The sequence below is a fragment of the Battus philenor genome, unplaced genomic scaffold (assembly GCF_028537555.1).
Source record: "Battus philenor isolate CCGP_79_NKW_IND1 unplaced genomic scaffold, ilBatPhil1.0.hap1 SCAF_22, whole genome shotgun sequence".
Lineage (NCBI taxonomy): Eukaryota > Metazoa > Arthropoda > Insecta > Lepidoptera > Papilionidae > Battus > Battus philenor.
The window spans coordinates 12,373,911-12,401,590 of NW_027181685.1; the positions used below are offsets into that span (position 1 = coordinate 12,373,911).

General features: G+C 34.4%; 2 protein-coding genes across 2 annotated transcripts in view; one reads left to right on the top strand and one right to left on the bottom strand.

Moving 5' to 3' along the window:
* The window catches only part of rg (rugose), a 728,321-nt gene that overhangs the window by 32,869 nt on the left and 667,772 nt on the right, over positions 1-27,680 (bottom strand). Inside the window, exon 41 of the mRNA XM_068766997.1 lies at positions 9,184-9,299. Within this exon, the coding sequence (XP_068623098.1) occupies positions 9,184-9,299 (116 nt within the window). The remainder of the gene's footprint in view (positions 1-9,183; positions 9,300-27,680) is intronic.
* LOC137923736 (facilitated trehalose transporter Tret1-2 homolog) overlaps positions 1-27,680 on the top strand; it is an 81,145-nt gene that overhangs the window by 2,670 nt on the left and 50,795 nt on the right. The gene's annotated exons all lie outside the window — the stretch shown is intronic.

The window sequence follows — 27,680 nt, forward strand, 5'->3', positions numbered from 1 at the left end:
ACGCCGTGTCTATCGACTCGTGGTCGCCACTGGAAAACCTTTTCAACAGCCTTCAGTTAGAGCGATGTGACTCATCCACTGCCATTTCAGACGAGCAATTCTTCGAGTTATGATGATCTTGGTTCTTCTGCAGATCATTTCTGATTCGATCTCGCATCGAAACTCCGAGGATAGTCCTCTTCATTGCTGGTGACCTTGAGCCTTCGTATAAGGCTCGTATGTGACCATGTCTCGGATATATCATTGCCACTACAATTTGCCAGTCCTGGACTATATCGGTTACTTTACATCGTCGTATATTAACGATTTTTAACCGCGAATTTATACTATACGAACAGTATTGTTTTAGGATTAATATTGTAATTACTATGCTTATGAAATGTATGTCATAGTCCACGATACCATGATACAAACACGCTGGGTTATATCGGTTAATTTCATCCGTTTACAGATCTCCACATTTTTGACCAGATCTTGTAATGAAGCCCCGATTATAACCTTTCCAATGGCCTTTTGCCTCCCAACTGCCATCCGTTCGTCAAGCAAAGTAGATCTTATATGTCAAGATTCTTCAAGCCTCTTTCGTATCAGTGATTGCTATGATCGGGGCATATGACCAAGACTTTAAGGCTTCATTGGTGAGCTCATAGCTTAATTAGCTATGGAAAGGGTTGTGTTCGAGTTATTCCTCGATATGAGTTCAAAAATAAGGAGATCAGTAGACGAATAAAAGTAACCGATATTGCCAAGTATATTAGCAAGTAGGATTATAAGTTGGCAGGACATATAGTGTGCAGAATATAACCGCTGGAGCCTTGAGGTTCTACGTAGCGACTACGGACCGGCAAACGTAATGTAGTGCATGCTGTTTATTAGAAATTAGCCATTATTAAGATCCTATGTACAGGACTAATAGAAATATATAGCGGAAGCATATACCCAGCAGTGGACAGGCTAATGTTGTTATATTTACGTCAAATTAAAAGTTGTTAAAAAATTTTAAACGTTTTAAAATTTGTTCAAGTGAAGGTTTTTATATCACTTTAGTGGCTTCCATTTTTAGGGATCTCTGGTACGTCCCCGTTTTGGATACACAGGTACAATTTTGGCCTAATATTTTTTTCTGTTCCTTTTTATTTGATTACTCTTCTTATATACGTCTTAATATCTTTCACTCATTCTTCTTTTTTACCTCATATTATCTCTTAATTCTATTCATTCCTTTACCTTTCATCCATCGTCTATTTTTCTCTACCATTTTTTCCAGACTGCTACTTTACAATATTTAATTTGTTTTCTTTATTTCAATTACAATTATTTAATTTCTTATTTTTATTTTATCATATAATTTCTTAGCAAAAATTTACAATTTCTTTTCTTTTCTATTTCCTACTATTACGTTTATTATTTTTGATTACTTTCTCAGTAACTTTTCGGCAGTAGAACAAGTGCAGGTCAGACAATTCGAAGTTTACAGCGAGAATAATTGATCATTTCACGTTGTTACGTAAAGCGAGCAGTTCCTCATTACACCAACATTGCAAAAATTGTTCGGCCGCGACTTCGCTAACACAAAAGAAGTCAGTGATAGTCAACCTTTTTTGAAAAAAAAAATTGGAAAACATGAACATTGAAATTGGCAAAATATACTTTTATTATGCTATACTATGTTATCTGCATAAGAACAAAGGTCACAGACGTAGCTCGAACACCACGTTTGCAATGTCAGGTAGATAGCTCATATAACTGACAGACGTTGTGGCCGAAAGGTCCTTTAATGTAACCATTGAAAAACGCGGCGTCGGTAGACCTCTAGTCAGAGGACACCTAGTCAGGTGGACTAACGATATAGGTCCTCAATTAGCTGACATGATGATTATCACCTTTGTGAACTAGGTCTTTCGCAATCGAAGTTTTAACATCCAACTTTAGATATCTGTACTCTACTGTTTTAGCACATACATCTAGACGAAAGTGAGACATTTTTGTTCTTAAAGGAATATGTTAAGGAATTCCATTGAAAGGCTTTCAGGAAAAATATTTTTCTGACATCAAACAGTATTAAGTTGCAAATCTAGATTATGTGCTCAGATATAATACTTTAATTAAAAATGACTGCAAGGGTTGCATTTCGTTAGAGACAAAAAGAATAGACAGCTGATTGCCAACAAAATATAAAAATAGATATTTACACGAAGAAAAAAAAGAGATTGACGTATAGTGATATAAAAAAGTAGAGGGGAAAATATAGAATAGTTAGTAACAATTTATATCAAATGTTGACCACCTCTGTACATCACAGCGTTTGAACACCGCAAGAAATTATTTAATAGATTTATTGACGGCTAAGAACGGTTTCGTATGATTTTGCCAAGACTTTCCTTTTTACGTCGTCATGTTTCTATTTTATCGTTTTTTCGTGAAGTTGTTTATTTTTTATTTTTGTTTCTACATCATTTTGCTTTACGATCTTTTACCAATGTTTTAACGACCTGATTTTTATTACTTGCTTTAATTGTTTTGACACAAGAGAATAGTTTAAGAAGTAATCTAGTCCTAACTAATATGTTTCAGTATTGGTTTGCTAATTTAAAATATATAAATCAATAAAAAATAAACTCATTGACGAAAACAATCAAAAATAATAAGGTTCGTCAAAATGTTATTGTTGATGTCGTCCTTCAGGAGCTTCAGTTCACGTCGTTACCCAGTTTGCTAGTAAGAACTGCGTTATATACAGGGTGATTGGTTATAAGTGTAATTGTTTAAAAGGGGTGATTGTTTACTTCATTCGCTATCAAATAATGGTAAATTAAATATGTTGAATACTTGGATAAATATATATCAAAAGTAATTATTGGTTACCTGTTCCTGTAGAGTTTCGATGTAATAATTTTAAACAGCGTAATTGGAGATAGGCGAAAGAGATTTAAAGATCTTTGCTGACAAATGAGCTATCTTTACTCCTTCAAAGATTTTATACTCATAATCCATCACTGTTTTATAAAGATGGATAGCTCGCGAGCTAAAGACAAGAAAGATATGTATCTTTGCAAAAGATATCATCACTCTAGCGCGCGTGTGTTGTAATTATATCTCTATACTTAAGAATCAATTTTCGTGATGACTTACGGCTCGTTTAGAGTTAGAGAGAAAGAGATGGACTTACATAGCAATTTACATGTAAAAGAGAGAAACACAGATGGCTATTGCATATTTAAAAATGTAAACTACGGATTTTCCGAACGACAACATCACACGCGCGCGTGCGTTAAGCTTTCTTTGTGCTTTATGACAAAGACATGAAATGTTCAATATGAAGCAAATGCAACCAAAAGGAAGCAACCGCAAAAAAGTTCACTAATTCGCCCTAATTTTTCAAGATACGCCTTATACTGAGTTCTAAATCTGAGCCGAAGATATAAAGGATATATTTTAATTATAGCTGCCTTTATTTTGCCTCTCGTCTGTGTCGTACTGAGCAAAATGAGTTAAAGATATAATAGAGTGATATATATCCCATGATAGAAAAGATATAAATCACTCTTTTCTTGTCAGGGATACATTTTGCCCATGCCTACTATGAGGGAGTGGAGGGGTGAAACACGTGTTGAGTGATTTGACGGTGAAAGTTGTGTAATTCGCATTGTTTGCCGCACACGCATTTATCAGCAGGCTGGCGGGCGGTGCACTTTGTTGCACGACTACTACTTGTGTGCATATGCGGAAGTGGCAAAATATTGGTCTTTTTCTTACTCATGTCTACTATTATATCACCACACAAAAAATTTTTCGATAACACTCTATTGCGGGTTTGGTTCATTTTACATATAGGTATATGTATACGCTTTTGAACATATATCTCGTCTCTATATCCGATCCGGATTCGCAACAACTGTCACTATCAATATAGATAAACAATATGTTGTCTGTCCGACGTTAGCGGTCAGACGTCGCGGGTTGATTAAATAATGCATTGTCGACTGCTTCAATTCTACTCTCGTGCGGCGATCACGCGAGTACATCGAATGAGGTAACGACGGGTTCAATATCCTTTACAAATATGACGTCATAGCTCAAATGTAAAAGTAACTTCCGAATTAGATCACTGGTTCATATGAGACGCGATTATATCCAGATCTTTGTTTTTATAATCATCTTACTTGTATACAGGAGTCTGTGATGATGAATTGTGGAATGTTCAGATTAGAGTAGCTTTGGATTGCCTATAGCTTAAAATAGCTTCATCATTGTACAGGCTCCTTTGACATTGTTTTCTTCAAGTGAGGTTAATTGAATCAAAGTGAAAAATAAATTGAAAAAATAGTGTTTCTAAGCGATTATGATAAAAAACCAACAATGTTGAGTGTTTTTCTCGTATCAAGACGCTTTTTGGAAACTTCTTAATTTTAAGTTAGGGGATGTAGTTAAAGAAGAGGTCTATTTGATTGTAGTTTTTATCAAATCGGATTCTTCTGACACTTTTGTTGCAGTAAAATGTTTAAATGTCTATATGTCAGTAATAATTAAAATGTCATAAAACTATATACATTGTATCTTGCCGATGTATTTCGTACGGTATTCAGTAAGTTAATATTGAATACGAGACACTTTATACTCTAAGCCAGTGATACCCAAAGTGGTCTATATTGACCACTAGGGGTCTATGACAATCTGCAAGGGGTCTACGTCAGCGAAAATAAATTTCGGGGTACATGAAATGAAATTGGGGGTCCACGATAGTGGATCTTAACACATACACTGATAGTACCTATTTACTTACATCATACTATCTTATAATATCAAAATATTTACATTATTTATAAAAGTACCTATGAAGTAAAAAGTAATTAATATTTTACGTATATTTTACATAACAGATACAAAATTTTATTTTGAGTAGTTTTAATTTAAATTCAATTAATAAATGTGAAAATTAACAGGTGTTTTTACTTTAAGTTTTTAATACTAAACTTCACTACAGTTAGAAATTTACAGGAAATTAATATCAGGTAAGTAGGGGGTCTACCTAACACTGAAAATATTGGCAAGGGGTCAACGACATAAAAAAGTTATAGCTATAGGTAACTTAGCAAACGCATCACGCATACTCCTTCCTTCTTCAAGATCAGAAAGAGACGTTCTAAACATGTCCTTACTGATTCAATTTTTTTATTATTATAAGGGGGAAGTCGGGTGTTGGCGATCGCAGTGTGGTATTATGGTACGCAGAGGACGCTACTGCACATCCTCTGGAAACTTGATTGTGAGCATTGACAATCTTATATAACTAATGCATAAAGTGTGAATTATATAAAATTAAATCTCTGGAATCGAAACTGCGATTTATCCCTCTGACGTCGGGTTACCATTGCTGAAAAATGTATATATAAAGGCACACCTATTAAAACAATGTAGGTTATATAGAGATCCGTGTCCGGCACAACGGATGCAATTCGGTGTTTAGCGAGACTCGACGGCAGTCACCGATGTCGCAACATTTACAATCTAGGTCGAAAGAACGCCCGTATTGATCTTACGAATTACATGAACTTCTCAAAGGAAACACTACGCGTCGGATCGATTACCGCTATGGGGAGTGTAACATGTCTTACGTAACTAAATACGAAACGACAGGGGTGTTAAACTTAAAAACTAATTTAGGTCAAATACAATATTAAACTTCGACACCAACGATACAATCTCCTTCAACTTATCATGATGGGAAAGGTCGCTGGTAAAAGGAAGGTTGGTAGGAGAAAGTAGTCGTGGCTTCGTAACATTAGAGAGTGGACCGGAATCGCCAGCGCTGCTGAGCTATTACGCAGAACTAAAAATAAGGAAGAGAGTAGGAAGCTGATAGCCAACCTCCACTAGTTGGAGAGGCACTTCAAGAAGAAGACAATATTAAAATTTTAGGTGGGTCGCAAAAAAATCAATGTTCATTTTTTAATTTAGGTACCCGCGCTCCGCGACCTGCACCTTTATGTTCGATTGGTGCTGGACGCTGTTAGCCGTTCTGGTTTTTACAGTTTTTTCGAACTCAGAGCTCTAATTACCTTAGATGCCTACCGTGGCTTATTCTATTGACTAAATGATATTTACTAGATTTTCCGAGAAAGCTGAGAACCTTTCCTCAAAAGAAATTTTAGATGAATCGATATCGGAGTTGGGAGAGTTCGGTTTGAGTCGCTGATGAGTGTGGCGTTGTGTCGCACACGGAGACGAGGGTAGTGCATTTTAAAACTGATTCATTTCGCATCCGTGTCTCGAAAAATTAGCCAAAATGACCAGATGGCGATATCTCCAACCAGAATGAAGGCTTTAGTAGATTTAAGTAAGGACCCGGGTATCGTGTTCTGGCGCACTTTCAGATACGGTACTTTGTAATAACGTAGTTAATGTGTTAACCAGTTTTAATAGTTGTTTAAATTATTATATTTATAAATCAGTACCAATAAACGCGCTTCGTGCTTAATCGTCCTGCGAGTTTCATTTGAGAGCTAACCCCACATGTTCACGTGTTTATATGTTCTTTTGTAGGGGACAAGTCATTAAAATTTTACTTTCATTAAAGAATGAAAAAAAAATTGACGACAAGTTATCGCACGTAAGGAGAAACATCTGGCTTACGACTTTAGACACTAAAACAGTTCTTAATTTGAAAAAAATATCTTCCGGCGTGCAATTGTCAAGGTTGTGTGCTTAAAAACACTCACAGAAATTACTACTATAATTTTACATTGTAATGTTTATTACAGTACATATAAAAATAAATTATTGTTTACGTCTTTGTATTGAAAACTCTTCTTCACTATCTTTCCTACTCGGAATAAATTTTATTGGCCATGACTACTTTCAAAGTTGGTCCATTAAATACACTGATAACAAATTAGTGTATAAGAATAAAGTTAAGACAGAAAAGGTTAAATCTATTAGAAGTAAATTAATTAGATATTAAAAAGTTAAAAATTATAAAAAAAAACTTCAAAGCTATACCATCACGCTAAATGCATTATTATAAGTCTAAAATAAAGATCGACATAAAACAATTACATGAGCTAGAGTTAAATAATTTAATACAGTAAATAGGAAATTGAGAAATAAAAAAAATTGTTAATGAGAAACAAGGTCTCTACTGTTTTAGGGTAGAGATATATAGCGACTATTAATAAAAAATACACATTGACTGGACAAAAACATTCATCTCGGGCCGCGAGTTGAACACCCCTGGATTACGTAATAGGTGTCAAGTGTATAGGTTTACGCTTCCTTATACAAGCGATTGTAGATGAAAACAATTGTGGTTATGCAATGAATACACTATTAAGTTGTTAATAATATTATGAAGTTACTAATTTAGTATATTTATTTGCAATGTAGGCGCCATGTTTTAAATAATTGGACAATACAGGGTTGGTTATAGATGTAACAGATTTAAAAGGAGGACGTATAGTTCATATGAACGCAATTATAGTATGAATACGTTTTCAAAAACAATAAATAACGTAAAGATAATATAATAATAAAGAGCGTAAAAGAGGGAAGTATAGTTCATTTGTTCTCAATAAAAGTATGATACGTTTTCAAAAATAATAAGTAATGTAATGATAATATAATAATAAAGAGCGTTTTCATATTTTAATTATTGTATATTAAAATTTAATTTTTGTTTATTATCTGTCCCTGCATACTTTGTACTGTCAAAACTTGTACTGTTATTGGCATTTCCTATCACGAAGACAACCCACGTAGAAGTGTTGAGGAGTATGTTTTAAAAAAAATTATTTGATCTAGGCCTAGATTATGCATCGTACATATATGCAGAGGAGAAGTGAAAAAAAAGTCGACACTTTTCAAAAAACAAAACATATACGATTAATTTTCACTTCAATATATATTATATCCTGTGAGTGAACGATAGTGGAGTATTTTACAATATCAATCTCATTCAAATATTGTAAATTGTTCTTATCGCCTTCTCTAAAGATATTCATGGGGGATCTACCATAATCGCTAAGCTAGGCGGAAGGATTGGTGATCGCAGTGTGGTAATACATAGAAGACACTGTGACAATCCTATATAAATAATATGCATAAAGTGTGACATTTTAAATTGTATGTCGAGAATCTAACACGCGACCTACTATCGCAAGTCTTATTACTCTACCGCTGGGCTACAACTGCTCGATCGAATAAATTATCAACTAGGTCAGTATTTTTCAACCTTTTATTAACCATGCCTCATCTTAGTCTTTCTAATATTGTTACGGCCCCAAATGTAACATCTATTTTTTTAAACTCGTGTCGAGTCCACTTTCGATACCTCCTCCTTGACAATCAAGTCGCCCCCTTATGGGGGGTGGCTCCCACGTTGGGAAGCTCTGAAATGCTTTTTAGACAAAAAAATTAAATATATATAAAGGAAAGGCCAGAATAGGCTTCGAAATCAAATTGTAATAGCGCATACTCTACCCTACACAGGGTTCCAAAACTCTTCGCAAGAGCAGAGGTTTTTCAATTAATTTATGTTTTATATGTTTGATTGACACTTACGTCACATAACCACTGTTAACATAAGACAAATCCAATAGCCTGACTAGCGAAGTTAAGGAAAGTCGCCAATCCTTTTTAGACTTCTGTAGGAAGGTCATAGGACTTTAGATAGAATCTAACAAATAATGAAATAATTTAAATAAAATAAAAAAAGATAGAAAAGTTATAATAAACTGATAAATTTAAAAGTCGGCAAAAAATTAACTATGTAGATAATAAAGAAATAAAACAACATTAAAATTAAGCTTCGGCAAGTAAATGAAAAAAGCAATAAAATAAAAGAAAATGTAAATGTAGGATCCGGCAGAGAAGGCAATGGAAGTGAGGCGATGTACAAAAGGAAAGGTAAGAAAAGGAAAGCTAGATATCGTGAACAGAAAAAAAGAGAAATGAATGGAAGATATTAAGAAGTATGGCAATAATAATATTCAGTGAAAAATTGTAGAAATAGTCCCTGCTTTATGCGTAGGGGAGAACGAGAGATACTAAAACGGGGGCCATAAGAAAAATGACATACGGTAAGGTAAACCTTGAGAAACTGATCATTGGGCGATACCTCCTTCTATTTCTGTAAGATTTGATCAAAACAGTGATCGTATTATAACATCAATAAGACTAAAAACTTACCAGAAATGGTGTTGAGGAACATGAGGTACTCGAAGTTTGATATCTCGCGTCTCTGCCACTTCTGAGTCATGTTGGAGTTGCGCATGAGTTGACGCGGCGACATCATCGAGGCTCTCCTGAAACAATGAATTAGTTCAGACTTTACATATGGACCATGACTCTGGTATAATAACAAGAGTTTGTAGATCTCTACCATAAACCAACGGTAGAGATATTCGATCGAATCGTTCCGTATATAATTACATATACAGGGTACTTGGTTTTTTATAAATGTATGGTGAATGCTTCCCAAAAATCAACGGTTTCATAAATGAATGGTTTCAAAAAAGCGTTTACAAAATTAGGATTACTATTTAATAAGATAGGATGGGCAGCAGCGTTCTACGCGTGACATAATACCATACTGCGTTCGCGAATCAGCCTGCCAATTGTATATTTACATCGTAAATAAAATTTCAAGTCAAAATTTGAGGATGTCCGGATATATCCAAAAGTGATCAGGTCATTAAATTCGTCCGCTTGTAACAAGCGGTGGTTAAAAGTGGGTCAGGTCAAAAGCGATCGCGACAAGCGAAGTCACGGTCACGTGACGTAATATAATAATATATTTATATTAGCATTGGAAAGTAACGAAAATATTTTTATATTTTATATCGTAAAAAATCTAAACTTGGAATTTGAATCTTAATAAATTTTTAGTAAATTGTCTGTTTAATAATTGTACACACTGCTGGTATTTTTTTAGATATCCTTAAATAAGGTTACATAATGGCGGATATATTTATCGCAAATAGCTTAGTGTTTTACAATCTGGCAACATTAAATGCGATTAATAAGTAATCTTTTATTCTTAATTACTGGAATTTAATCCTCCATTTCTCTTTGCGCGAACGCTTTCCGAATTGAAGTTCGGTTAAAAGGGTCTCTTCAAGAGGTCTATTGTGCCTTGTACGTTCTTCCATGGAGCATCGGTCTAACCGATCCAAGATCCCGAAGGCCTCCCAATCCGGAGACACAATAGTATGTATCGGCCCAAGACGAGGCTGCCCAGAAGGCTTCCAAGCTTTGCAATTTAAATAGAGATTTTAGGCTAAACATATTTTGCGCTCTACCATCTCGAAACTACGAAGTCTGCAAAAGCCATTCAGATGAATAAACATATCAAAATATATGTAGTTAAGAGTACATTAAAATTTACCGCATATATAATAAATAGTTCTGTTACATGTTTCTTCATAGGTGACATAATATTAAACATTTACTTTAAACAACATTGTAGAAGGATCAAACCATATAAAAAAAATTGAAGAGAAAAGTGATCGCACGTAAGAGGAAACTTTCTAGCTTAGGACTTTAAACATCGAAAGATTTCTTAATTTAAAAATGCTGGCACACAAGGCTGTGTGTTTAAAAATACTCAATTAAAATTAGAAATCTGTTATGGATACAGTAAACTATCAAGGTAAAAGATTTAAAGGGATGAATGTATCTTTCTCTCTCACTCTTTTATATAGTTAATAACATAATGGTAATATTGTTGTAAAAAGCGTTAAAAAAATTTCCGATAACTACACATTATTTATTGTTTACTATCTGTGCCTACAGATTTTGTACTGCCAGAAATTATTAGCGTATCGCATTGCAATAGGAAAAATAAATTATTTCGACTTATTCTGAATTTTATAGAGGGCGATTAATGAGTAATATATTCACCACAACCTTTCATTACAATCATCATATACATAAGATTTTATTAAGGAACATTTAATATGAAATTTATCGCAAGTGCTATGTATATAGCAGCTGCTATCGCAGATTAGCATATAGATTTAGTAAAGCGCGATACGTCGGGGTCGTTGACCGCGCGACCGTGACATACATGTTCCCCCGCATCTACATCGACACGCGGAAGATCGACAGAGTAAACATTATTAATTTCATTTGCATGCAATATCATAAGTGTATGTTATGGTTTTCCTTCGTATTGTCGTAAAATTTCAATAGTAAGGCCATACTGTCGACTTCCATATAATATAAAGATTATTTATAGCCTTAGCTAAACTAATATTTATCATCTGCAAGGCATATGCCTCTTTCAGAGATCGCCACAACTAAAGGCTGGGGTCTATACTTTCCTGTCAACTATCCCCTGATATAACCTGAACTCTTACCACAGAAACTTCTCTTATGCTCTTTTATTTACACTATCATGGTTATGTCTGGTTTACTAACAAAAATTTCATATTAAACTTTTTTTTTAAATTTGATTATTATATATACATGAATATCTAATAATAATCATCATTTCAGTCATAGGATGTTCACAACTGAACATAGGTCTATCAAATAGATTTTATGGCCGTTTCCATCCACCGTCTTCGGACAACCTTGACAATGTATTTTGTACAACGTGTGTTAGTCCTTTGCAGGGTTTTGGCGGCGTGGTTGCCACTCAGGAACCTTAAGGCTCTACCATACATCTGTTCTGCGCTCTATATGACCTGCCCACTACCACCTTCAACTTGTCAATCAGCTGGGCCACCTCGTTTACTTTCGTTCATTTCGATCTCGTTCCTGAATGGATTCCGTAGTGAAAACTCAAACATAGCTCTTCCATAGCTATATAATAATAGAAACTAGTTAAGTAAATAAAGTATTTAATAATATCCTCCTATAAATATAATTACACATTGAATATAAATTGGAATATAAATGTAAATAAGCAGAGGTAGTGGTCGCACGAAACGTAATCTTAAAAACTGGACATTGTTAGGGCATCGTTAAAATAGATAGAGACTTACATTTTTTTTTATTTAAACTCTGTAACATGCAAAAAGGTGAGCAAAAAATTTTCGGAAATATTTATTAAACGTAAATGTAAAAACAAAGGCACGGACGCTACTGACCGTGGGATATGGACTCTAATAATAAAATATACTATATACAGTATATTAGTATGTTATAATAATGTTCTATTTTGGCAAAGAAATTGTTGTAACAATCTTCAATATAATTATATATTATGTAGCATGTGGTTATGTGAAATGTACACAAGAATTCAATATGGAACAAACATACAGATTGCACGCAAAAATGTTTAATTTTTTTTTATAAAAACCTCTCTACTCCTAGTAAATCCTTTACCTCCTTACAACATATCTCTTATCACCGAGGATTGTGACACTTCTTGGAACGTTTGTCATGCACTATGTTACGTCATCTGTTCCGATCTTCGGTCGTGTGAACTGCTTCGACTACTGTTGTATCGAGCGTGATTCAGGCATGATTGGATCAGCTCATGGGTCCGCGGGCTGTTGGTCGCCGCCGTCTATTTTCCCTTCTATTAAGAGTTTTTTTCAGGTAGTCCTCCCCTTTTTTTGAAAGTTTCAAAAAATTCAAATTCCGTCTTGGGTGTACAGAGTAAAAAAACGAAAATGAATGGCATGACACTTTTTATTTCTTTTCGGTTTATCAGTGCGTATGCAACGCCTAAATGTCTTTCAGGTACTCCGCCTTGGACATACTGATTAAATAAATAATAGTAAATTACATGACACTTTTTATTTCATGCAGCTCTATCATCGCGCATGTAACGTGGAAGTGTCATGCTCGTTGCGAATCAAAACCGGAACCAATCTGCGAGACCGTGAGCCGTTTGGCGAACTACAATTATCACAAGGAACTAAACTTTAATAGGTTTTCGTGTCATCTATTGAATTATTCAGAGCACTTTGATAGAACCTAAAATTATATACGCGCTTGTATTTAATTCGATTTAATCAAGGATTTGTACTTGGTTAAGCCCACATGTTTCTACACGATGCGATTTGCATATACGAACTTGGAAAATATTTGAGAATATATATATATATATATATATATATATTCCCACAGGGCTCCCACAAAAATCGCCACTATGACCGGTCTTCTGCTGCTCGCATCCAGCGACTTCCTTCCTCCTAATGAAGGGGCCTATCCACGCCGCGTCTACTGGCTCGTGGTCATCACTCGAGTACCTTTCGTCGAATTTGATGTTAGAAATTCTATTCTATTTGATGTTGTTCTGCTAGCCGGTCCAGGCTTTGTACAGCTTCATCAAAATTGAGTCTATGGAAACAGAGGTCCACGGACTAAAAAATTTATGCTGGGGATCGTACCTCAGTTACGACGAAGACGCGGAAAACTATAACCGTGTAGGTGTATAGTGTAGTGAGTGGGTTGTTGAGTATGTAGCACGAAGCGAGGACTATTCGGCGGTCGGGAGAGACACGGGCCTCTCCGGACCACCCTCGCTTGAACGCGGGTTAGGCGGACGCGGCCGCCGTGTCATGTGTAGGTGAGTAGTGTATGACATGTGCATCGAGACCGCCGGGGCTAGAAATTCAGTTCGTATAAATATAACAATACCGAGCTGCAAAACACTATTAACGCCATCTATTGACTGTTTTTATTAAAATGATAATTTTTTCATCCCCTGATACTTTTAAAAATGCATATCGGTAAATACAACGTTTTATTTTACAGTTAATTGCACGTGTATTATGCTATAGATGACTTGTATTATATATACTTGGAATTTGATTTTGTGATTATAATTTTCTAGCATAGCTGTATATTCGTTTATTTGAAATCAATAATTTGCTTTCGTTAATAAATTTTCAAAGTTTGAATTTAAAATGTTGACACATATTTTTGTTTTATACTATTACTTCCTTATCCTCATCATTATAGCATAGCCAACAGAATTTAAGTTTGTCATTTGTGCACCCAGTGAGGGACTTATGCATGCTTCTACCGGCTCTATTTCTTTGTTTATATGTAGAGCTTTAAAAGGACGAATATATAGCTTATAGCAACAAAAACACTTTAAAGCTTTTACTCTTGTTTCCAATCAGCTTATATTAAGTGATCAATCTAACATATCTTACATTTATTTATTTTTTCTATAGGAACGCAATACATGTCAAGTGGCAGTACAAATTTTGCAGGGACATATAGTAAATTTTTATTAATTTCAATATGCAGTAATCATTTCGTTATTTATTATTTCCGAAACGATTTTTTACATTTTGAATACGGTGTACCTTATATTATTTGACAGTCAAATGAGCTATGTTTTTCACCCATTTATATCTTTTATACGTATAACCGGACATCCTGTATATTTTAGGTAAATATAGGTAAAAGAATGATTGTACTAAACATAATTATTTATGTTGATCTGATCGTAATAAACTGTATGACATAGACTAATTGATGACATGGAAGCTTCCTAAACCTTCACTTTGTAAGAGATCTTCAGTATTTTAAATTTACAAGACCTTTACAGGTTCATCGGAAGATGGCGCTTGAAGCGTCTACTTACTTATTATCGGTTGATGTCGAAGCTGTTAGCCCGGAGGCTTTCACAGTTTCATCGGAACTGAATTCACGGAGCGGAAGGATCCGTGAACTTAAATATAACAAAAGCTTGACAGAAGCCTTCCAATTGCACGAAGTTGTTTGCATGTAGTAAACTGCTCTACCCGAGTAGAGCTGTGTAATGTTGAAGTTGTGTATATGCGTATTGGAACGGTAGCGTTGATCATAGGCAAGCCAAGGAGAGATCCAGATCCAACCTCGGTTCTCCCACGCTGTTCGCGGTAAGGGAGCTGGCTGCCGCCCCGTAAGAACGGATGTTGTGGTAGAAGCGTCTACTGCTTTTTCGGTAACAAAACTCGTGGGCTTGCTTTTCAATGTCCTGTCGTGTTACTGTTTATCGAACAGACATATCGTTGAGCTTTAAGACAGTTTAAATACACATCATCACAGTTCCTATCCAGCTACTTCCCTCGACCTTGATCATGTCGTCGGTCCACTTTACTGGTTTCTTACCCACGCCACGTCCACCACCTCGTGATCTCCACTCGAGAACCCCTCGGTCTCAACTGCCATCATTGTCATAATGTGTCTATCTTACTGTCACTTCAATCTAGCAGTTATCTCATTAAGGTCAAAGTGGACATTCATAACATTTGTATATTTTATTTTTATTCCTTTCAAAGGATATACAGCTGGATATAGGCCTCCTATTTAGATTTTAATAGGACTGGTTGGAAGCGAGCTACATCTAGCACCTTCGTGGAAGGCATTAGGCATATTAAAGACTCCATTTCTTACTCACTCTGCGTCAACAGTCGGCCTCTCAGTTTTATGCGAGTAATTCTACCACGTTAGTGACCTTCTAGCATAGCCCTCTCCATTGATCTCTGTGCGAACTTGAGCCTTCTTATAAGGCCTATCGTGACCACGTCTCGGATCAATGTCATCACCGACAACACACATTGGTCAAAGACCTTCGTTATCATTGCGGTATTTTGAACCAATAGCATTTTATATTATCACCATTATTATAGTGTATGATGAAGCATAATTGTAAAAATTCCATAATGTTTAAACATCTGATTGTGTTCTCTGATAGTCTGTTGTAATTTACTAATTAAAAGCGACAGAGATAGACACGTGTGGAATATATGAATATGTTTAAACTATTATCCAACATCCAGGCAATATGTTTACAGTTACATTGTTACGTAACATGTCCATAAAGATATGTCAACAGAATTAAAAAAATCTAGAAACTTCCTCGAACACGGTGACAGATAGATGTTTAAATGTTTTAAGTGGCAGTAAAACTCAATACAGTTATCAATTGCTATTTCCTAACAATAAATAACAATGAAAATAAATACATGGATGTATGTTGCAGTATCTGTTGCATAATATGATAATAATATGTTACAGTTAAAGTGATTGATTTAATAATGACTTTATTATATATGACACTTATGTGTCATTAGAGAAGCATTTAAGCGGAACATACTGGTTCATTTGTATTGCCTTTCATTTCGCACACACACAGACACACTCATACATTTTTTTTAATGACCCCCGCTGTTGGGGGCCTCTCGTACCCCTATCTTGTGGTGGGACAGGGTCTTTTTTGGGAAATTTATTTTTTTCACTTGGTTCTTTATTTTTTTTTATTTCCGTTCTCTGCTTCCATTCTTCACATGATCTTTCATTCCATTCTTTTATACCACATTTCTTCTTTCTTACCCTTTTGCTCTGTTCGTCTATCATTCTTCCCTTTTTCTTTTTACATTTTTTGATTTATATTTTTATTTTACATTATTTTTTACACATTATTACTTATTCTATAATTATTTCTATCACAGTTTTGTTTCTATTTACGTGTTTAATCTATTTATCTTTTTATACTCTGTTTGTTTTATTTCTTTCTATCGCCCTTTTGGCGATCTCTTTACAAAGGGATATGAGCGCCTGTTTGTCATCGCCGCCTATCAGGGAGGCTGGTGTTACACATTATGGGGTCCATGCCCATGGAGGAAGATCGTTAAGGGTAGCAATTTGTAAGTGGACTCGACATGAGTTTAAGTCTTTCCCTTTATATTGAAATTATATTTGTTACATAGGGGTACGTAAAAATTATAATTATGCAAGTAATTTTGTATCAAATTTGTTTAATATAAAGTTGAGTAAATCTTATAAAATAGTTACTTGGAATACGCTTCTGTATGGTGAAATCCTGTCTTCAGCACATCCTTACAGTATTTAGTAAGTATCCAGGGTACTTACTAGATTATATCATGGGCAATTTAATTGTTTTTTTTATATAATAATTACTCATTTGCTCAGTTCCAAGTCTAGGGACAGACAGGGTCTTTTTATTGTGTTAAATAGATTTTTGACCTTTTTTATTTTTATTTTCCATCTCTCCTTACATTCTTCACAATTTATTTCATTTTTCATCTATTTTTGTCACAATATCTTACTCTCCCGGCTTACTTGTCTTCTTATACACACTACCTTCCTTCTCTTCCTCTAAAGTACTACAGTAAATTATATCTCTATATAACAGTAGTTTTACCAATTTTATTTTTTTCTACCGTTTTATTTATCTTATCTGTTCTATTTATATACTTTTCCATTTTTGTTTTTAATTAGTTTATAATTTTTTAATATAATGTTTACCTTCTTATTTATCTTCAATTAAATTGTTAAGGCGGCAATTTGTTTGACTCGACACGAGTTTAACTGTTTTGCTTCAATATAAAAATATACATGTTACATAAGGGAGCGTGAGAATTTTAGAAAGACTAAGGTCGGGCATGCCTCAAAATAAGTCAAAGATTCTGCTATACGCCTTGTTAGTTTACGGTGGATACCAGCACAAAAAAATTGCAAAAACATAACACAAGTAGGCATAATAAATTGTTTACATAACACAATTTATAAGTATTTAAATAAAGGGGTGAATTAGAGTGACGTTATAAAAGTCTCTATTCAATGCCTTACGAAATAATTAGGAATTATTAAAACTTATGACACTGATCCTTCATAAATTGGCATTACGTGAACTTAAATTATTTCATTGTAAACTGGTTTAATATCGCTCTTGTCACTTAAACATATTACTTCGTTACTTTGTTTTATTTTTTTATCAATCTGTTAGTATGTGACGTCTGTTTTTCATTGGGAGCTTGTATTCTCTTCTTTTTAACCTTTAGCCTTAAATTTTTCAACACTTGTGTGTTAGCGATAGATGTGGACAAATCTGAGTTGCCTTCAGAAAAAGTCACTAGATTTGATATTCACTCTTTTCATGTAGTGGTTTTCTTGTAAATCTAATGAAAAGCATGTCACGTTTAACAGCGGTTTGGGCAAAACCGATGAGTCTTCGGGGGTTGAATAATGAAATAATAATAAATTATGACTTGAATGCGTTCAGTATAAGTCTTTTGTGTTTTCATTTTGAAATATTCTCCTTTATTTTACGTTTTATAACACCAATTACAATTATTTGAATATTTTGAATGTACTCGACCCAAATTAATGTTCGTAGCGGTGATGAATCAGCGGTAAAGGACTTAGACTTGCGATCCTAAGTCGCGGGTTCGATTCCTGCGATACACCTTATATAATTCACACTACGTGCATTAATTATATAGGGTTTCCAAAGGATGAACAGCAGCATCCTCTGCGTACCATTATACCACATTGCGAAAGACAACTCGTCTGATAAACGTGGCGATTATGGTATATCCCCTATATAGATATATTTGGGGGAGTATTATACCTTTCCGTTAGTGTTTATGAGATGAAACGACGATATCTGTTACTAACCACCCTGTATATAGAAGTGTATAGTGTTGCTATAATTCGCACTTTATGAGTTAATCATGTATGATTGCTACTGCTCGCAAACAAGTTTTCAGAGGATGGATAGTAGCGTTCTATGCGCATATACTACCACAATACGACTGCCTTTTTCTGAAGTGACGAAACTAAAGTTCCGAGTTGTTCCGAGCTATTCCAATGGCAGTCTATAGGGAAGGCCGCTTAGACGTCTTATGATTGAAATGACAGCCAATGAAATTCATAAAATCGATATCATGTTAAAACTTAAGTCAAAAGTTTTATAATTCAAAAGACATAAGATTGATTTAAATCGAGAGATTTTAAAAATGACTTTGTGTTTATACACGTGTCTCCTCTACCAATGTACACAAGAACAATGTTTCTTATCGCATCTCAGCACAGAACACGCCGCCTGCAACGCGAGTGTAAAACTCATGCACGTAATCCGTCTCTAATAGCCGGCGTAATGTGCCTTTTCAATTAACAACTATTGCATGCTGATGGCATGACCGTTGCATGATGATGAGATACTTTCTGAATATATCAACAGCAATGCTGCAATGTCGGTGATTTGAAAAATGAAAATGAAAATGAAAAGATTTATTGACAAAAATTATTTACAGTTTAGATTTGGCGATATAGATTAACAAAGTTTACTTATTTCTAAAATTTCTATTTCCTATAACCCTCACACTAGGCTAAGCCTGTGTCGTGAGGATTATGTACAGATGAGTTATCACTTTTTTTTTTTTTTAGTTTAGCCGATTTAAGTCCAGGTTATTCTTTCGCCATAGGACAACGAGGCAAGCCAGTTTGACACGATATTTTTTACCTCGTAGATTTTCTTGTTTTTTATTTAAATCGAAGAATTGCTTGTATGAAGTGGCATTGGTTGGCCGTAGAGGTCCAAAATGACAAATCGTCGTCTCAAGTGACGACCACGAGTAAAGAGAGTCATGGTCAGGGGATGTGGCAACAAAGCGCAAGGCGGGCCATTGTGGCGGTCGAAAAATAAAATGGATATTAACCGCCATTTTTACTTAATACCTTTTCTCTTTTTCATTCTCTAGTTTCGTTTTAAAAATATAAACTATGATCGAATTTCGAAGTAAGATGTTTAATTGGTGCAAACTTTAATGGTATAAAATGCGAAATGCTTTATATATACTCAGAGACGTATCTGTATAAAATGCTCGATCTATTTATAAAATTCTACGCATTTCTTGACAATTCATCTAACTACGTAATTTCCATAAACTCAATTATTTTTTCATAATAGCGAGATTTATTCGTACTCCATGAAAGAAATTCTATGAAAATATCTGTCGATAATTACTAAAAGAGAAGTAATTTTAAATTTTTTCCGGCGACGAAACCTTCATATTAACGGTAGAGATTGAGTTCAACATTTAATTGGAACTATGCATTGACACGAAGGAATGTTAAACTATGCATTAATACTTTATACAGGATGATTGATAAGTAAAAATCTTTAAAGCTTTACACCTTTTTCTAATTACCATGCATAAAGTGATCACCCTAATATATGTTACGTTTTTTTTCTGTTCGAATGCGACGGGCCAGTAATTTTTAATAGTACAAGTTCTGCAGGGTCAGATAAAATGATGCTTCATTTTCGTCAGCGTGCATTATAAAACATTTTATCCCGGGAGTCGAAGCCGCGATATATGATCGCAAGCCTCTACCGCTCGACTACAACTGTTAGTCAATTATTTAATGGAATCAGGCGTTACCTCGCGGAAGTCCATCCTAAGTAAGAAAAGGACCAATATTTAGCCACTTCCGCACATGCAGTGGTAGTCGTGCAATGAAATGCAGAGACAAAAACTCTGTGTTTGGCACTAATTGGTGTAACATAACTCCTGAAGATGCCCCGTGGAGGGGTGAAACACGTGTTGAGTAATTTGGTGGTGGCGGTTGTGTGATTCGCGTTGTTTGCCGCATACGCATTTATCAGCGGGCTGGCGGGCGGTGCATTTCATTGCACGACTACCACTGCATGTGCGGAAGTGGCTAAATATTGGTCCTTTTCTTACTTGTTAGTCAATTTTAATATGTATTAATTCGAGCCTTTATAATTCTTTCTCTTACTGTGTTATTATTACGTATTTATAATTTCTGAAATCTTTAGTTTTTTATTAATGTGTCATCGTTTCCACCTAAACACGCCCAGTATACGACATAGGTCTCCCACAAAGATATCTATCTATGGGGAGATATATCATAATCGCCACGATTGGCAGGTGGATTGGCGATCGCAGTGTGGTATTATGGTACGCAGAGGACACTGCTGCCCATCCTCTGGAAACTTATTTTTGAGCAGTATTAATCCTATATAATTAATGTACAAAGTGTAAATTATATGACCGTATCCCGGAAATCGAATCCGCGACCTATGATCGCAGGTCTGTCCTTGTTGCTCAGCTTACTCTTTCAAGCTTTAGTCAAACATCCTGTACAGAGTAATTCATGGGTACATCATCGTTGTACTAAACGTAATAATAGTTGAATCAAATAAGGAAAATAAAAAACACATTTTTTAGTACTTATACAGCAATTACGATTTTGAGAATTGTACGCGTTATTTGACATTTCAATTGAAGTGTCATTGTGAAGATTCTCCTTAACGTACCGCAAAGCGCGTGGCACATGCCGATTGTTTGCAATGACTAATTTCGTACGCGGATTGAATAATAAATAGGCTAATTCAGGAAAAATACGAAAGTGTAAAGACATCACTAGCGAGAACATAGAGTTTTGATTACAAGATTATTAGAATACATTAACACAAATTTTCGCATATGTATTATAGTATGTTAAAACAGGAAAAGTCTACATGCGAAAGTCACCTATTGTAAAACAGACCCTCTGGTCAGGAACGGCAGCTCATTGCACCTGGGCAAGGATTTTGAGACACCAAAAGACACAGGTCTCGCGCTGGCTGTGACATATATATCAATATACTTAAAATATATAGTTAATATACTAAAAATATATACAATTTTAATTATTTAATATTATTTATTGTACACTCTAGCAAAACAACTATAAATAATGTCACAATTATTAATAAATACAATGGACGGTCTTATCATACGGGGCAAAATTCTTTCAGACAACCATACTATGGAAACAAAAGAAGTATTAATAATTGGTAGTTAACGTGTACAGAACATACACATATACAGACATACTTATGTATATATATAAAAAGATTATGAAGGAGAAAAAATGCGATCAATTTAGAGAATACATTTCACGTACTCTTATTAAGAAATAAAATATTAATGTAAATTAGAATAAGTTTTAATTTAATTTATAAAATACAGTAAAGATAGGACGTTCTATCGGAGCAATAGAAAGCGAGTACATATTAAAATAAAAAATATAAATAAATAAAATATTAGTGTAATATTAAAATGAACTTTTAAATTCAATTTCTCAAATTTAACTTAAATAATAAACTTTACTAAAAAGGGTGAAGATACGGTATACGGATAAGATAAAAATTGTAAAACCAAATAAATAAATTATTGTAAACAAAATAAAAACCGTAAAACGAAATTTTGTAAAATAAAAGAACTAAGGAATAAGGTGACGGAAGAAAGGAATCGGAAAAGAGGGGAATGGAATGAAAGGGTAAGACAGACGAAATGTAGAATGAATGAACTTAAGATGAATGGATGTAGAGTGCGGAAATAAAATAATATGTGGAAAAATTATTAAACGAAAAGAAATGACCCTGATCTTCCACAAGATACAGAGACGAAGAACGAGAGACCCCTAATAACGGGAGCCATAAAACAAAAAAATATTAAAATAAACGTTTTTTACATATAATAAAATTAAATTTTTTACATTAAAAAAAACGAACTTGACTAAAACACTATTCTAACATAAATCCTTGTATCACTAAAATGAGACCCGCTCCAAATACGTAACAATAAAATTGTATATACGTAGGTGTTAAAATGCTATGTTAATAAATCACATAACGGAAAACCTTTTGAAATAGTTTGAGTTCAAATAAAGAACATAAAATTACTTCCGATATCCGTATTAACAAAAATTCATATCCGGATTGTTTTAACATTTTGTACATTTTGTCCGTCCGTTTACGTGCCGAGTACAATATAGTAAAGCAATTGTATTTCAAAGGTTTTTATGAGACACCTTTGGGTTCGATGAACGGGTGACTCCTATATGAATTGTGTCATATGGCCACTGCTTATACAGGGTGATTGGTTATAGGTGTAAAAGCTATAAAGGAGCCCATCAAAAGGATCTTTTTATTTTCAGGCAATATACGCCCGCTGTAAGGCACTGCCCGTATCGAGCGACTTTCAGTTGACTTAATTATGTCGTGGAGGGCTTTTTTTCATGGCCCCCGCTAATGGGAGCCTCTCGTACCCCTATTTTGTTTGGGACAGGGACTTTATTTACAAATAATTTTTTCATGGTTTTATCTTTATTCTACACTCACTTTCATTCTAGTCAATTTCTTTTATTCTTTCCTTTTGTCCTTCACAATATCTTGCAATTTTTTTGTTCTTTCATTTCTTCTTGTTTTCATCGCCTTCCTTTCCTCATCTTTTTTACTTAGTGGAGGGCTTAAAGCCGCTTCTATAGGTTCGTGGTTGCCACTTGAGAACGTTTCGTCTCCAACAGCAGTCAGATGCATGATCAAAAATCGGGGTGATCATCACCTCCTTAAAGACTCTTGCTGTTTAGTTTTTTTTATATAACACTTGGTAATTGTTATCCTTATAAAAGATATTTAATCATGAAAATGACGAGTCGTTTTGAAACAGATCTCCATAATCCACCGCACTGCTCGAAATATATATATTTATGTATATTTAAAAGCATTACACAATGATCAATAGATATGGCATAAGACAGGCCGTCGATTATAAAATCTAATTATATTACATCAATCAAACGTAATTTAACCTGCAATATATAATTTTCTATGGCACTCTAAAGGTATCTTCACACGAACGTGTCAAACCGCGCGTCTGTAGCTTTCACAGATTTGAAAAAAGAATTTTTAATTTCGTCTCATTTCAGCGTTAACAGTGAGATTAAAAACAACTTTGATAAGAGTTATAATCCACAAGGAGTGCCAGAAAGATTTGCAATTTTGAGTAACTTTTTCTCTTAACAATTGCATAAGTTTAAAACATACGACATCAGGACCTGTTTCCAACAAAATGGCCGAATGAGTCTTTGATAGCTGTAAACGAAATGTTTAACATAGAACTGAAATCGCGTCGAGGGACATTCCACAGTCTCCCAGAAATCCAGATTTCATGCCACTGGATTTTTTACTTTAGGATTATTATTAATATTTACTTTATTGGCGATAAACAGTAACAAAAGGCAGTAAGAAAGTACAAACTTAGAAACTTAGAAATATAAAATTAGTTACAATTGTTACCTTATAACTATCTCACTAAGAACATTTAATGATTTTTTAGTCAAACAATGACAAAACAAATAATAATATTACTAAACAGGGATTAAAAATCCAGCGTATTCTGCGTGAAAATTCGCGTTTACTCACAAAACTATGTTATGGTGTTCGACCAATTATTCACTAATTGTCTGTCTATATTGGAGGAGTGTTTTTTTTAATTAAAATCCCATGCCTTTACTATGTTATAAATTGTCTGTTATAACCTTTGTACTTTAATCTTATGAATTTTAATCTGTTCCGTTGTGTGAAAGGTACTTAAATTGACTTATAACCAGTCTGCGTCGTTAATAATATTATTAGAGCATGCACGGCGTCGTGATAAACTCCAAACGACGGGTAGATGTAAAAATAAACAAACGTGTAATTACACACACACACACACACACACATATATATATATATATACAACATAAATTTATAGAAATTTTTTGCAGTCTTGGGTGAATTTTCATATGACATTAAAAATAATTGTCACTTGCGTAGTTTTTAACAATAAAGCCACGTGTAAACACATCTTTATAATTGTTAGCGCTCACAGATATCTGTCTGTTTCACTTGATCACTATAATACGGTTGAATAAGCGCTATATTAGGTCTGTGAACTGAATACAGTATATATGTACACTTAGCGAGGAATTTTCATTAGAAATGTCAATTGATTGAATTTCTATTTACAAAAACATTTATCATAGGTTTTTATTACCTCCTTACCTTATCACAAGTTAAACCTTGAAGTGTGAACGTAATCAGAATTAAAAAAAACATGTTTTGTTTTTAATATTTAACATCGTATAATTTACACGATATGCGTAATACAACGCACTACTTTTTTATAATAAAAGCCTTTAATCAAAATTAGTAAGGCTTGTAACATTAGCTTATATATCCGGTATTTGGCGTGACCTAAAAACTTTGTCATACATGATGTGTTTTTGAGTATTCGAGCAGTGGTAGCTTAGCGGTAGAGGACTCATACTGAGATTATAGGTCGCGGGTTGAATTCCCGGGATACAATCTTACGTAATTTACAATTTGTGCATTTAATATATAGGATTGACACTGTTCACAAGCAAGTCCCAGAGGATAGACAGCAGCTTCTTCTGTGTGGCTATTATTGTATATACCCCATAGATATCTTTGACAGCATTGTAATTGACAGCAAATGAGTTTAACATTGATCAGTGGTTGATGATAGAGACTTATGATCGAAAGTCGCGGGTTCTATTGCCTCTGCGTATCATAATATTGAACTGCGATCGCCATCTTTAAGGAAGGTCTATACCTTGCAGTAAACGTCTAAGAATTGAAACAACGACAATAACTTCCATTTTGTTTTTTGTTGTAATTGGGAAACCTTTTTGATCCTGATTTTTCAAGAACGACATATCCTATGAAAAGAGCTCACAACAAACACAGCCGATAATTTTTTCGGTGATGATTTTATTACATTTATCGACACTGCAATTGTTCTATTTTTGAAATAAAATTTCAAATTGTATCGAAATAAAAGTTCGAAATATATTTTTTTTAAAACCTGGTTCTGAATTTGAAAATGTAACTTTTTAAACAGCCAGATACAAACTATATAGACAAGTTAATGAATACTGTTTTCGAAAATACTTTTCCACCGACCTGATATATGCAATGTAAAAAGTGAAGCCAATGCAAAAACTTTCCAACGCGACTGGGATTAGTGGAGTATTGTTTGCATGCGACAATTACATATGAGACAGTGCCAACAAAGTGATAAGTGCACATAAACATTCATTCGGCTCGGTGTGCACAGTTGCGAGATCATTTGCACACAAAGGCTGCGACGGTAGGTACATATAATGTAGATCGTTCGACTTGATCGCTACTTTTTAACGGTGATATGCATACAGGGTGATCGTTTATAGGTGTTACATTACACTCTTTTCAAAGATCAATGGTTACAGAAATAATTAACAATGTAAAGTTGCCAGAAGTCATTGGCCTTTCGTATTCCAATAGTAAAAATGTAAAATCTGTGATCACATTATACAGTATGATTAGAAATATGTGTGAAAGTTTTAAAGCTTTTTTACAAATATATGAGACTTACGAATACATTCACCCACGTGAATCTTTTACACTTATTACTAAACATCCTGTATGTAAAGAGTAACGATAATTTCAAGAATCACATACTTGTTCTACTCTCCTTTCGTTGACCTGGATACGATTTTGGGACAATAAAGATATCTATATATCAAAGTATTATTAAAACTTTTGTGTAACTAATTCTTAGTACAGTGACAATGACATGCCAACTTACTTTTACTTGTCGAAGTAAAAAAAGTATGCCGAATGCCTTCCACGAAGAAGCTAGATGTAAGTCGCTTCCAACCGGTCCTATTGGGTATCTAGGAAGGAGGCTTATATACAGTAAGTACGATAGCACACAGTACGGAACACACGACTGTATTCATCAAAGACCAATATTTAAAAGACCCAATTTTTTTTTAATTACGTAAAAAATCTAGCTACTAACCCTAAATTTGGTAATCAAGCCTTTTATAAAGATTTAAAATAATAATAAAAAAGATATAAAATATTAAATAAAAAGAAAAACAAACATCTAGAATAGTCGAAACACCTGCTTTCGTTTAATGAACAATACTGTTTAAATATGCACTGCTTAAACTTACGGTGAAAAATAAAAATGTTTATCTCATTATTTACGGCCATCTTTAGAGAGGATATGGGAGGGAGGCCCCCTCTCCCAGAGGAGAGGTAAGAGTATTTGTCAGTGTTAAGTGGATTTTTATCGGACGATTTCATTATTTAATAATTACACATATGAAACCGTGTTGAGTCTTCTATTAAGTATATACTTGTATAATATATTAAGTCAAAATGTGTACTTATTGACAAAAAGAAAAACAAGAGATGAGGAACGCTTGACGAATGGATCAGAAGGTATATGGAAGGTACGACGGCATCGACGTATATCACGTGCTCCGCAGTATCGAGGTGGATGCGGTTTTGGTTCAGCTCTTCACGGGGTACGGAGGGTTCTCCGAGTACCTTCACCGGTTCAACTCAAGGAGAACCCCTCGTGCTTCTGTGAACCGCACCGACCAGACCGTGCTTCACCTGTTAGCCCACTGTCAAGCATTCGGAGGGCTCCGGGTCGACTCCGAATGCCGGTTGGGCGTAAAAATACATGAGGAACACATCGCCTCTATGTCAGAAGATGCCAAAAGTTGGAAATCGTTTCTCAGTTCTTGTAAAGTAGTAGTTAAACATGTTACAAAAATAAACAAGTCAAACAGTGTAATATAGTAAGTATAAAACTGTAAATAAACAAAATTGTAAAATAGAGAAACAATAAGGCGGTGTATGAATGAAAATTAGAACGAAAGAGAAAGATAGAATGAATTGTGGAAAGAACGAATGGAACGATAGATTATGTGAAGAATGATAGTAGAGATCGAAAATGAAAAGGACAGTGAAATAAAAAATCCTACTAGGTGGATAGAAGACAGTCAAGGTATTGGGAAATCGCAGAATGCGGGTAGCGCAAGACTTATGAAGGCCTAATGGCACTATTATCACCATAAACATCCTTTACAATTTGAACACATGTACGACAATCAATGTATTATTAATTATGATAAAGATTTTGTCCTACCACAATTGTACTTCATGTGAATTTTCTTAAGTACAAATTTCTTTGACGTGTCTCATTAATTTCTGTATAGGAATTTCCCACAGCGCCATACTGTATTATGCCTACGTAATAACATAATAAGCAGTTAGATGTTCAGTATTG